Genomic DNA, 13864 nt, shown 5'->3' on the forward strand with positions numbered 1-13864 from the left:
TTTTATTTGAAAATGTAATAAAAATATTTATAAGGAATTTTACAAATAAAAATTACTACTTTCACAATTATACTAATATATTTAGTATATGTTATTATGCATATTTGAAAAGAATATTAAATTAAAATTCATTTATATCTTTTTTGACAAAATTAAATGTATAGAACGTATCTTAAACGGCATATAATTTAAATTTTCGCGCCATCTAATCATTTCAAAATAATGTTCAAGAACACTTCCGTGGGCGTAACAAGAAGCCGGTCAACCGCCACATTCTGATGTATGTGAAAGAACAATTTTGCGAAAAAGCTAGTGATTATTTAATTTCTAATGAAATGAATTTAAAAAAAACGTCTTTGATACCCTAATTGTGAGGTTTGTATTACATGTAGCTTTACATTTAGTTGTAATATTGATACACCTTTTTTTATACGCAGTATCATATAAAGAATATCGGTTTAGGTGTATGTACATTCACAATTGATGAATGTGATCTACATATTTAATATTACAAGTAGAACAAGTAGTAACATATGTGAGAAGAAGTTTTATGTAAATTTGTATTATACTACATTCAAATAAGTAAGGAGTCAAATAATTTAATAGAATATGAAACGGTTACGTGATACCTTTTGATACAATATGGTAAAAATAAAAAAAAATTGTTTATATCGGTAACTTTTAAAATTATATACATAAGAAGTAATGCCGTTAGGAAAGGTATATAAAAATAGAAATAGTTATGATCGCATGATCCTCCGATCTCATTATTTGATAAGTCGCGGCTAAGGTGGCCTACTTTCCGATAACGTTGAGGATTGAGTAAAATTACTTTTGAGGTATCTAACAATAGTTTTGTATTTCAGATTACACAAGTTCACCTATTTAACGAAATAAAAATTAAAAAAATATATAAGAAAATACAAATTTTTATTATATAAAAAATTATATAACACAATGAGCATAAAACAAAATTCAGAGTTGATTATTTTTGTGACTCATATTGAATCATGCCATACATTCCTCAGAATATGGGGTCAAATTGATAAAAATTCTGCAACATGTGTAGAACGTATGATTTTACCCCTTGTTGAACAATTTACTAGACGTCAAAACTGTGTTAAAACTCAGTCAAACAGTTTGCGCATAAATGCTCTTTGTTGTGCTAAATTTCAAAATGATGGATATTATCGAGCAAGAATAAAGCATATAAATAATATTGATAATACTGTGCTTTTGCATTTCATCGATTATGGTAATCTTGAATTGCTTCCAATACAAGAAATACATTTACTTGATGATATACCTGGTTCTGAATCTTTACAATCTTTTCCACCTGTGGCGTTTCAATTTACATTAATGCATTTATTACCTGTAAATGGTCATTGGTCTAACAAAGTAATTGAGTCAATTCAGAAGACTCTACGGTACAATGAATATAAAATTGTGATTCATACTATAACCAATAGCGATAATTTTATTAAACTTGTGTACAATGATGAGGATTTCACTGAATTCTTAATCAGGAGATACATAGCAAAAAAAGCAACATTGCTAGAAATGTATAGGTATTTATTTTATTTTGATATCTATAAAATAAATATTTCTATATCATATTGCTTTTGTAATTATTATTTACAATCTTATGTTTATGTCACTCATAATTTTGTATTTTATTATCAATTATAAGTTTAAAATATTGACTTTCATATTATTTATTGAATTATATTTAATTATGCTTAATAAAATGTTGCTGAAAATTTGGAAGAATTTAGAGACATTATTCTTACTAAAACTTTTATATATCTTTCTAGTTCAAGAGGTATAACAGACCCTGAATTGCTATTATATGAAAAAAATCTGAGTTCATTACATTCTGCTGAAAATGAAGTTCAAGAATTTCAACAAAATGGTTGTTCATGCTGTGCAGCTCAGCAAAAACATACGATGCACGCCTCTGTTCAAGAAGCTCTTGTATTTAAATCTCGCATTTTGGATGTGTCATCAAAGCATGATGTATATGTTTCATTTGTAGAAGATGGTCCATATAAGTTTTCTGTGCAACTTCAAAGTACCACTCAGGTATTGCGCGTACTCATGAGAGATATTAACAGTCATCCTCTAGAGCCATTACAAGAACCTCCATTACCTGGATCAGTATGTCTAGGTCGTTATACGCGAGATAAGGTGTTATGCAGAGCTGTTGTAATGTCTGTTATGGAAAATAAGTGTAAACTTTACTATGTCGATTTTGGTCACACGGAAGTGTTACCATACACAGATATTTTCAAGTTACCACCTCACTTTATTAATCCTAGAGTGCTCTCTATTCGGTTCACATTAAGCGGTGTACACGAATTAAATGTTACAGGTACAATGAAAGAATATTTTAAACAAGTACTAGCAGGAAAACTCCTTGTTTTGCATGTCTGCCCACCAGAGGGACCACCTTTAGTACAATATGGAGACTTATATGATAATGGAAAAAACATAAAAGACATTCTTAGAGAAGCATTTCCACCTCCAGTTATGCTGAAATCTATAAATTGTTTTACGTACCAAACACCAAAATCATTATCAGTAGAAGACGTAGTAAATGTCTATGTTTCGTTTGTGGAATCTTATAAGAAATTTTTTGTACGACTCGAGGATTATGTACCATCTCTTGAATTAATAATGAATGATTTAGCAGATTTTTGTACAACTGCACCTACTTTAACTCTTGCAGAATTAAAGATTGGTCTTCCTTGTGCTGCTTTATATGATAATCAATGGTATAGAGCACAGATTCTGGACATAAATGGAGAAAAACTAAGAGTCTTATATGTAGATTATGGTAACGAAGAAACTGTAACTTTAAGGTCTCTTCGTTCAATTCGTGCCAACTTAGTCAAAACATTGCCAGCACAAGCTATAAAATGTACTTTGCATGGTCATCGAGTGATTCAACCTACTCAAGAAACTCACGATCGGTTTGAGTCGTACACTTTAGAGAAACGCTTCCATATAAAAGTTATAGATATAACTTCTAATGGTCTAGTGGTAGATTTGTATGAAAAAGAGCACAACATGAATATTCTTTCTGAATTGTTTCATATAGTTCCAGTTGAACATGTAAGAAATCAGTACTCTTTTAAACTGATTTTGAAAAGTGTTGAAAATGAGGATGTAAATAAATGGTTTAAAAAGAATCAATCAATATCACTGCATCAAACACATAACAGTAGTAGTGATCAAGAAATGAATAAGTTTAAAATTTTTAAAAATGAATCAAGTAGTCATTTTCATCATAATGATTCACAAAATGAAAGATTTAACAGAGATGAGTCTTCTAATAATCGTAGTACAAAAGATAAATGGAGCAATAGACATGATGGTAATGATTCGTCTAAAATCGGGAAAGGTACCAGAGGTAATAGAAATAGAGCTTCAGATACATCATTTAAGGGCAATACCAAATATGGGAAAAGTAGTACTAATCGTAGTAGTTATTCTAGACGTGGAGGCATTTCTGAAAGAATGCAAAGTAACAAATTCAGTGATAGAAATAACGATGGAAATTATAGAAGTGGGAAGACAAATAGTGATTATCATGATAGTAATAGATCTAAAGAAAGAAAAGGACAAGGATATAGGCTTGTACAAAATAAGTTAAACGTCGCTAATTATACCTGTAATGAAAATTTACAAAATTCTATGAAACATAAAAATAATTTTTATATTCCACATCATACTATAACTACTGGAATTATAAAACCTTCTGAAGTAGTTGTTATAAATAGTCTCTGTGACTTTTTTGTACAATTAAATTCTGATTATATTGCTTTAGAGACTATGATGGAAAATATGGCATCAGTATATGAAAATGGAGGAAGGTTACTACTAGAATGTAACATGTTTTGTGACGCATATTGCGTTGTTCAGTATTCAAAAGACCGAAAATGGTATAGAGCTGTAATCAAATCCATTAGAGAAGATGATGTAACTGTACAATTCGTAGATTATGGCAATATAGAAACAATTGAATATGGTAAAATTAAAACTATACAAAAGGAATTTTTGGAACTCCCAAAACAAGCTATACATTGTAAACTATTTGGTGTAAAGGATGATAATATTGATTCAAAGAAAATAGAAGCTTTTGAGAATTTAGTTATTAATAAAACAGTAGAAGCAGAATTTATAAGTGAAGAAAATGGTATGTACAGTGTCTTACTGAAAAGAATGACTGATAATGGGCAAACAGAGATTTTCATAAATAGAGAATTTTGTGAGGATATCGAACTAACAAAAGAAAACATAACTGAATGGAGTACAATTCCATATACACCTGGAACTGAAAAAGACGTGATTATTACATGGTTTACAAATCCCAATAATTTTTATTGTCAAATACTAGATAACGAAAACGAATTTAAGTTTATGATGAATGAAATTCAGAGGATATATGTTACTAAAAAGCCAATTTCATATACGTTACAGGTGATTATTTGATTTGGATGATTTAAAATTTCCGTGTATTACATATATTATAAACTGGTTTTCATAAATACCTTTAGGTTGGATCTCCAGTAGTAGCAATATTCTCTGACGATGGAGCTTTTTATCGTGCAGAAATCATTGAATTAAATAAATTAAATGGTCATCTTATTCAGTACATAGATTTTGGAAATAGTGCTATAGTTGATCCTCAGAACATTTATCCAGTAGAAAAGGAATTAATGCGTCTTCCTAAACAAGCTGTCCAATGTTCGTTGCTAAATGTTGCTCCACTAGATGGTTCTAATTGGTCTGAAGCAAATACAAAAGAAATTGATAATTGCTTTAATGTTGACAACTGCACGTGTGTTTTTCACGATAAAAAAGATAATAAATATTTAATATCGTTAATTAATAACGGAGACGATGTAGCTAAGATGTTAGCTAAACTAAATCTTGCATCACTATCCAATTCAGATACTAAAACAGATGTTGATGTTACAGGTAAGATAATTTTTTATATATCTTTTTTATAACTTATTTATATCTGATTTAAACAGTTTCTAAAAATGAAATTAAATGATTCGTTTTCTTTTTAAAAGTAGGCAAAAGAATCTTTAATGAAAAATATTAAACGAGTCTTATATTTTGTAATATATTTTTTTAAATATAACGATATAATTATATAATTTTATTTTATAAAAGTATACCTTTACAATTTTATATATGTATATAACGTACGCACATATATTAAATGTTAATAATAGAACTAATACAAATAACATATGAAATAATTGATTAATATAACAATGAATCTTATTTTAAGATTTTAGCATAATAAAAAATTACAAAAAGTATAATCCTATTTTAATGTGCATTTTAGAAGAAGATATGATTTAAAAGAATAAGTAAAAACGATTAAATATGTTTCATGAACAAGAATTGATTAAACATACATGATTAAACATACTTACATATGATTAATTTTAATAATAATCAAGAAGTATATAATATGTAGCATTATTTTAGTTTCAGATAATAATACTTCAAAACCAATAATTAAATCTAACATAAAAAGAGTGGATATAAATCTCTTAAATGGTCAAGCACTTCGAGTAAAAGTTTCAAGTGTTCAAAATATGTCAGAATTCTATGTACAATTACCTTCAGCTACTGAATGTGAAGATATAATTAATACATACATGGCTGACAAAAATCCTGAGGTACGTTTACACACATGCAAATATATTTAATTACATTATTAAATAAAAATATCATGAATAGTAATCTTAGTAGATATTGCATGAGTACATTATTTATGATTATGTATCTATCTATCTATGTATATGTATGTATCTATCTATTGTATTATCCGTTTTTTCGCGATTACATTATATTTATTCATTTTTCATGATTATGTACCTATCTATTATATTACTCTGCATGTACATAGTACTCATGTACTTACAGTGTAAGATGAATAGATAAATGCAAGTTTAATTTTGTATTTGATGCATGGAAGTTACTGATATGTAAAAATTATTGTTCAGTAGATCTAATTTATTTATACATCTGTTAATAAGAAATATCATAATCTTTCTAAATTTAGTTAGAATATTAAATTTATAAAATTGAGAAAAAATATCTTTAAACAAAAAATCGTTAAAACAATGCTTTAAACATAAAATTACCTTAATTATGTTATTAAAATTTAAATAGTACATATTTTAATGCATGAGTTACAAACTGTTTGTACTGATACTTGGTTATTATTAATATTTATGCTAATAATTAATTGAAGTGGTTTAATTACTATTGCAATTGTTCTTTTTTATTATGTACAATTGCGATATTAAAAAATTGGAAAAGATCATAACAAACTAATCCTCAAACTAACAAAAATTATTATAAGAGAAACTATGCAATTACTGAATTAACAATCTATTACTAATCTTCATTATTCTAATCATATGTCCTTTGTTATTGTCTTTTATATGTCTTTCATTGCACGATGTATGGTATTAATAACTTAATCAAAGTAAAATTTATCTTCCTTGTGCTGTACTGACACTTTCTTCTACCGTTATGTGTTCAGTGTATTTAATATATTTATACATTTATCATACACAGTAATATCTCTGCCATTTTGTATTTTGATTAATGGACCTGTATTTGATTAATAATTTGTAAATAAAATGTATTTTATATAGTGAGAAGAGGTAAGTTTATGTATTTTGTGCAGTATTACAATCATAGAATTGCATTATATTCACTACTTATTATTAGAGTACTTATATTAAAACAAATATATGAAGTCATGTTGAGCACATTAATAGTATAAATACAAAATTCATTTCAAATTTATTTAGAGAATTTTATTCTAACTTTTAGCATTTTGTGTATTTTAAAATTTTTATTTTTTTTACAAGAATAAATATTTAGACATTTTTAACTTTAAATATATTTATTTTACATAATAAACTGTGTGTATTTTTAAAATCAATATTTTTGTTAATTAATGTTTTTGTGTTGTTATTTTTATTTCTATATACTCACTTATATAATACATTTGTAATTTACTATGTTAATAGAAGTAAATATTTCATTCCCCTTATTCTGTTATGTCTAACATTGCATGTTAATTTTTCTTTTTTTTTTTATAGATATATTGAATACATATATCTAATCATTTCTGCAATGTGTAGTATTTTGATACTAATAAAAATAAGATTATATTTAATAAGTAACTTATCTCTATTTATATTTTAAGTTTCTATAAAAAATTAGGCTAAAAATTATTTATTTATCAAAATAATTTTAATTGAAGATCATATCAAGAGTAGTATGAAACTAATATTAAAATTAAACTTGTGCATAAAAATTTAAGTAAATTTACAATATTGGTAAGGATAAGTATGGCAATGGCAGGTGATGCAACGATTATCAACCCATGAGATATGCCCAGGCACAGGTTGTTTGGTTGATTCAAATGGAGTTTGGAGACGGGCGGTAATCAGTAGCCGTTCACAATCCACAGGCTTTAATGTAAAATTCATTGATACTGGAGAATACCATGAAATTCTGTCAGATAGTGTGAGTTTTGCAAAAAAGAAAAATACAAAAGCTAGATCAATGTAAATGCCAAATTCAATTTATGTATAGATAATGTAACATTGCTAGGAGTAGAAGTTACTTAATACCATATTTGCTGCATTGAAGAATGTTAATGCAATAATAATAATAATTCATTTTAGCGAATTAAAGATTTATAGTAGAACTAAAGTAGTTTTATTTATGTTAAGATTATTAATTTCTTAAGTATAAATCTTTAAATTAATAGTATATTGCTTAATACTAACCAATGCGCTTGATTAAATATTTGAAATATTTAGTATGATATATTCAGTATAATAAAAATATTCTTACATTATTTGCTTTTACATCGTCTTTGTTTAATAAAAGCTTTTGATTATTATTATAACTTATTAATTTAGGTGTTAGCTTTACCAGGAGAACTTTCTGTAATGCAGTATCAATCAATTGAATGTTCCCTTGTAAGAAATACTATTTCTGAGACAAATACTAAATTCAAAGAAACTATTGAGGGAAAAGAAGTAATTATAAAAGTGGAAGAAATTGACAATAATAGGTAAATTTAATCTTCAGCTTGTTATAAATTGTTACTAGAATATTTTTGAACAAAATATATTTTTGTTTCATGTTCTTTTATAAAACTCAGAGAAATTGGTAATGTGAATACAGAGAAATCTATGATATGATACTACCCTATTAAGTGAATACAAAATAAAGTCATTCGTAGTCATTTGACCAGTGCTTTTTTTTAAATGTAAATTAAAATTTTTAGTGATAAATGATTCATGTATCATTAATCCATCAAATTCATATCCATCCTGCATATGAGTTTGAAGAATAGTAATGTACTGTACTCACTCAGTTTGGTAGTATCACAATGCAATTATCTATCCTAATTATGATTTTATTCATTTTTCTATGTATATAAAATTTAATTTTATTTTTGCAGACTTATCGTAAAATTATTTGACCTAAATGGTTATAAAATAAATATTCCCGAAAGGTCAGATGAAAAAATATTACCAATATGTCCATTGCCTATTCTTAGTTCTACTCAAAAAGTAATAGCGATATATATAGAACACTCTGGTAGTATCTGGCTAAAATTTACGGAAAACCACCCAATGGAGGAAAATTTACTTCATACACTCAATAAGTATTATCCTATTTCCGGAAAATTATGGAAACCAGAGTATGGTCGTTTATGCGCTGTTAGAAGCAGTAATGGTCAGTGGTATCGAGCTAGGGTTATAGGTATTTCTGAGAAGAGGGGAATTTATATAAATTACATTGATTTTGGCAATTCTGCCTTTATGCCCCATAATAGAGTAATGATGTTAGATTCACGGTTTTATACACCACACCAGCTCGCTATTAATGTCTCACTATCAGTAATAATTAAGGGTACAGTATTTGAACAATCAAATATATTAGAACATCATTTAAGAGGGAAAGGTCTTACCTGCGTTTTTCATAATGTTAACAAAAGATGGGTAGTAGAATTGCTATATAATGGAGAAAAGTTCAGTAGCAAATTCCGTTCTCTTAATTTAATATCAGAAAAGAAGATATATGGACCGACAGAAGCTACAATTTATAATATGACAGAGGGTTGTAAATATAAAGTCTCTGTAAGTTATGCAGATTCACCTAGTCAGTTCTGGCTTCGCCGTGAAGATGATTACTCAGACTTGCATAGTAAACATACGCAACTTCAACAGGATGCACTTACATTTCCAGAAATAGATGGAATATTAGAAGAAGGAAGTCTATGCATTGTTTCGAACAATATAAATGGTTACTGGTATAGGGCACAGGTACTCGATGCCGATGAAGATATCACCACTGTTCGACTTATCGATCTTGGATCTACAGATATCATCAATAATAAATCTGGAAAGATTCGACAGTTGCCAGATGAGTGGAAAGAAATAAAGGGATATGCAGTTAAATGCAGATTAGATGTTATTCCTGCAGAAGCAGAAGATTGGAATTCTGCAATTTGTAAAAGATTCGAAAGTTTAGTAAAAGTTGAGTCTGTGGAAGCCATGGTAATAGCAAATAGTGTTCCAAAACGAGTAGACTTGTTAGTAAATGGTAAAAGTGTCAGTGAAATGTTAGTCGAAAATCATTATGCTGTAAAGATTCATACAGAAGAAGAATTAATAGATGAAATAGTTGACCTTGAATTGGATCCCTATTCTGCTTTTGTATCTCACATTAACTCTCCAAATGAGTTTTGGGTTCAAGAAGAAAAATCTATTGGTGATTTAGAAATTATGGCTGATAGATTTATTGTAGCACATTTGTTTTCCAAAGTGGATGAAATTAAAGAAAATTTATTGTGTGTTGCTAAATATCCTGATGATGAATGTTGGTATAGGGCACGTGTTGTATCACACAGTGATAGTGTTACAGAAGTTATATATATAGATTATGGAAATTCAGCTACCTCAACCGAAATACGTGCTCTACCGGTAGATCTTGTAGATGTACCTCCTCTATCAAGAAAATGTCGTTTAATTATGCCAGAAGGGATTACGAAATGGTCAGAAAAAGCTTGTAAGGAATTTGTAAGATTATCAGGTGAAGGAGCAGCTATATTTTTGTTAGACGTAATTGATGAAGGTGAAACATCATTGGTAAAATTAACACTAAATGGTAAAAATGTAACAGATATACTTGCAAAATTCTGTGAACCACCGATCATAGAGAAACGATTATCTCCCTTGGGTGAAGCAAATTCATCAAATGTATTTGTTAGTTGCATCAATTCGCCTAATGAATTCTGGATTCAAGCAGAAAGCAACACTACAGATTTAAATATAATGTTAGAGAGATTACAAGCAGCACCTAGTTTCCTTCCATTAAGTATATTTGACATTGATACTATTTGTGCTGCAAAGTATTTAGAAAATGGTCAATGGCGCAGGGCAAAAATTCTTTCACATTCTGAAGAAGGTACTGCAGTTCTGTGTATAGATTATGGCAACATAATGATTACAAACGAAACACGAACGTTACCAGCAGACATTATAAATGTCCCTCCTTTATCGAAATGTTGTGCTCTGAAAAAACCAAACAGTATAAATTCTTGGCCTTTAGATGCTTGCACAATATTTGAAGAACTTGCTGCAGGTGGAAAAACAATGTTTCAGTGTGAGATTCTTGATGATACCAGTAATCTTCTCTCTGTTAAATTAAGTTTTGATGGGAAAAATATTACTGATATTTTAGTACCATTTGTGGAAAATATATCTGAAGATGCTGCAATAAAAGGAGTGAATGAAACAAACAAGGGAGAAGACGTAGATATAAACAGATTACCAGAAGGTAGTGAAAGTAAAAATCAAGAAATAGAAGAAAACATAGATAATTTATGTTTGAATACTGACTATGTTGTAGAACTTACTGTAGATGAAATAGTCCAAAATATGGAAATGGATAAACCAAGAGAAGATGAAGATACATTTAATGACCATAACAATAGTATTGTTACAAACAAAATTGACAAAATAACAGAAAATTTAGAACATTTAAAGGCACAAGCTGAAATAGAGACATCTAGTGATAAAAATGAAATGCAAGACATTAAAATACATGGTGGAGTAGAAACTGTGAGTGAAGAAGTTTTATCAAGTACAATACAGAACGTAACATTGAGTACAATTTCAGACTCATCAGATACTAAAAGTGGCTTAGAAGATGTTAGAAAAGAACAAGATAATGTAATAATATCAGAATCACAAATATGTAATACTGAAATGGAAATAAGTGAACCAAATATAAACATTCAGTGTTCTGAGAATGTTAAAGATGGAAATACATCCAACTTAAAAGAATTTGTGAGGAAACAATCTGTAGAAACACTAGGGGAAACTACAGGGAAAGATACTTCCATAAGTGTTTTAAAAGAAGAAACTAACATCTTGAGTATTGATGAAACAAAAAAATCTAGTAACAAAGACTGTTATACACGAGACACTGATGAAGTAAATGTTAAGGTCTCTAAAAGTTACTGTGATGTAAGCAGTAGGCGTTATGCATAGGTATAGCAATAGGCATGATGAGCCATTGATCTATGTGATAATTTCTGAAAAGATTACTGATAGGCAAGATGATGATCCTAAAATATCAGAATGATTACATACAAACACTTCATGATGCTGTTACTTATGAATGATACTAAAATTACCTCTTCAAAATGAAGGTCACTTGTTTTTTTTAAAGAGATCTACGTTTAATTTAAAACTTTTTGTCTATATGAATAATATCTTGCATGAAAAGAAATACGAAGATTATCATAAATACATAGAGAATAATATTAAAATGTGCTTTTACCAGAAACAAAACAGAAGCTTTCAGTAAAGGACAACATTCCTAAATGAATATTGCAGCTTTAAATATAAAAATCTGGAGTATAAAACATTATACTAGTTTTATAAAAAATGATAATGGAATATTCAATAATTACAATATATATTGTTTTTTAATTGCAGTATAATTTTCTGGTACTTTGCCAAAGAATAACAAAGGATACATTTGATGTATAGTTATTCAAAATTGTTTTTCTGTTCCAATACAGTGTATTCTAGCATAAAATAAAAAAAAGGTCAATAGTATCTCAGAGATATGTTTAGATACCTAAATGTCTATTTAACAAAATTATATATAAATTTGATATAATATATAAAAATTATATAAATTTATATACTTTAAAATATTCATTTTGAATTAGATTTTGAATTATTAATAGGAATATATGTAATTTTCTACCTTTTTTATTTATATATATCTATATTCAATGGTTTATCAAAAAAATATAAATTATGTAACTTTTTTAGTTTATTAAATTAACTGCAGACGTAGTGATTTAATAAAAAATTAAGTTCCGCTTTAAAATATTACAATTGTTTATAGAGCCTACATAGATAATGATATAAATATATTACTATTATTATTACTATTGTTAAGGTACTAATTACAAATTTAAGGAAAAATTCTATGATTCAACAGATATTTTATAAAATTATACCAAATTTATGATAAAAAAAGAGATAAAAAAGATAAAAAAAAATTAAATTCTTTGTTTATAGATATTAGTTTTTATTGAAACAAAAATAAATATTAATTACTAAACTTCATACTATATAGTGTTCTTCATCTTTTAAAAATAATTGGAAAGAAAACATAAAATAATATTTTAACTAAATAAATTATAAAAATTTGAATATTGTAACTGGGTAGTTTCTGTCTTTCCCAATAAATAGTAAATGTTTATTAAGTTTGACACAAAAGAACAGAAAGGTAATTTCTAGTTATTTGCGCATTTCTCCACACAGCCGATCATTCTTATCAAAAAGGTACGGTTTTTGTATTTGAATAATGCTTAATAATAACATCAAACGTTTTTAAGAGTGATATTGTTAATATATTTATAGTTGATATACATATATGTATGTATAATATTTTATATATATATATATATATATATATGTACAACTGATTTTCCATAAATGGCTTTTTCGCGACAAAATAACATGCGTAAATACGAAATCTAAACATCACTTTTATACTGTGTTAAAAAAATTAACCGCATATATGTTATTCAATCCATATATGTTGGCATTTAAGAAACAGATTATTTTTCAAATTTACAATAAGAAATTCTTATGAATTAATGAAAAATGTTCGATATTAAGATATGTTAAGATTGGTTCATTAATGTTAAAATTAATCGTAATTTCAAAAGAATAGGAGAGGTTTTTGGTATTTCTATGGATTCAAATTCTTCTGTTTCTTGAATGCTAATAAATTATGCTCTAATAAAGCAGTATTGATATATGTGTGTAATTATATACTACTTTATAAACTTTATAAATAACCTTATATGTAACTTTATAAATAATTTTAATGAACGTATTTAGTGAAATAAATTGCGTGTTGCAGAAAAAATTTGGTGAAAATTTAGTTCAATATTTATGAAAATATGCTTTGTATGAAAAATGGTGAAATAGTCATTTTACTTACTTTTAATTTCATATATTTATGTATATATATAAACGTATTTGTAATTTTGAGTTATAGATATTACTAAAGCATTGGAAGAAATCAACCTCATGTAATTTTTGCATAATGTATTCATAGTATTTCATTCTCTAATAAACATGAGATGTAAACATTTCTATTACATAAAATGTTATATTAGGTTCTTTCTTTTATGTTATATCTTTTTATTTGTCTTCACATGTATCTTCTCTATATAAATATATCTCCTTTAAATGTATCCTCA

At 27.2% G+C, this 13864-nt stretch overlaps 1 protein-coding gene across 9 annotated transcripts; it reads left to right on the forward strand.

Annotated features, from left to right (window-relative positions):
• Positions 1-218: 218 nt before the first annotated feature.
• Positions 219-13858, forward strand: LOC126869219 (maternal protein tudor). Of its 9 annotated transcripts, none has more exons than XM_050625458.1 (9): positions 233-375; positions 463-645; positions 867-1568; positions 1815-4482; positions 4560-4983; positions 5509-5702; positions 7408-7572; positions 7974-8128; positions 8522-13858. In XM_050625458.1, exons 3-9 carry the CDS (start codon positions 958-960, stop codon positions 11619-11621), a joined length of 7317 nt encoding a protein of 2438 aa, XP_050481415.1. In that variant the 5' UTR covers positions 233-375; positions 463-645; positions 867-957; the 3' UTR covers positions 11622-13858. The 9 variants fall into 9 exon arrangements, with proteins under 9 accessions (XP_050481411.1, XP_050481415.1, XP_050481417.1 ...); XM_050625460.1 differs by having other exon boundaries at positions 463-582; XM_050625454.1 differs by lacking the exon at positions 463-645 and having other exon boundaries at positions 219-375.
• Positions 13859-13864: the final 6 nt, after the last annotated feature.

Source organism: Bombus huntii, chromosome 9 (assembly GCF_024542735.1).
Source record: "Bombus huntii isolate Logan2020A chromosome 9, iyBomHunt1.1, whole genome shotgun sequence".
In the NCBI taxonomy this organism is placed as follows: domain Eukaryota; kingdom Metazoa; phylum Arthropoda; class Insecta; order Hymenoptera; family Apidae; genus Bombus; species Bombus huntii.

Bases quoted from the DNA above. Each gene is read 5' to 3' on its own strand.
- LOC126869219 (XM_050625454.1), top strand. From the start codon at position 958: ATGAGCATAAAACAAAATTCAGAGTTGATTATTTTTGTGACTCATATT. The intron at 4,483-4,559 runs GTGATTATTTGA...AAATACCTTTAG, and splicing joins CAATTTCATATACGTTACAG to GTTGGATCTCCAGTAGTAGC. The intron at 8,129-8,521 runs GTAAATTTAATC...TTATTTTTGCAG, and splicing joins GAAGAAATTGACAATAATAG to ACTTATCGTAAAATTATTTG.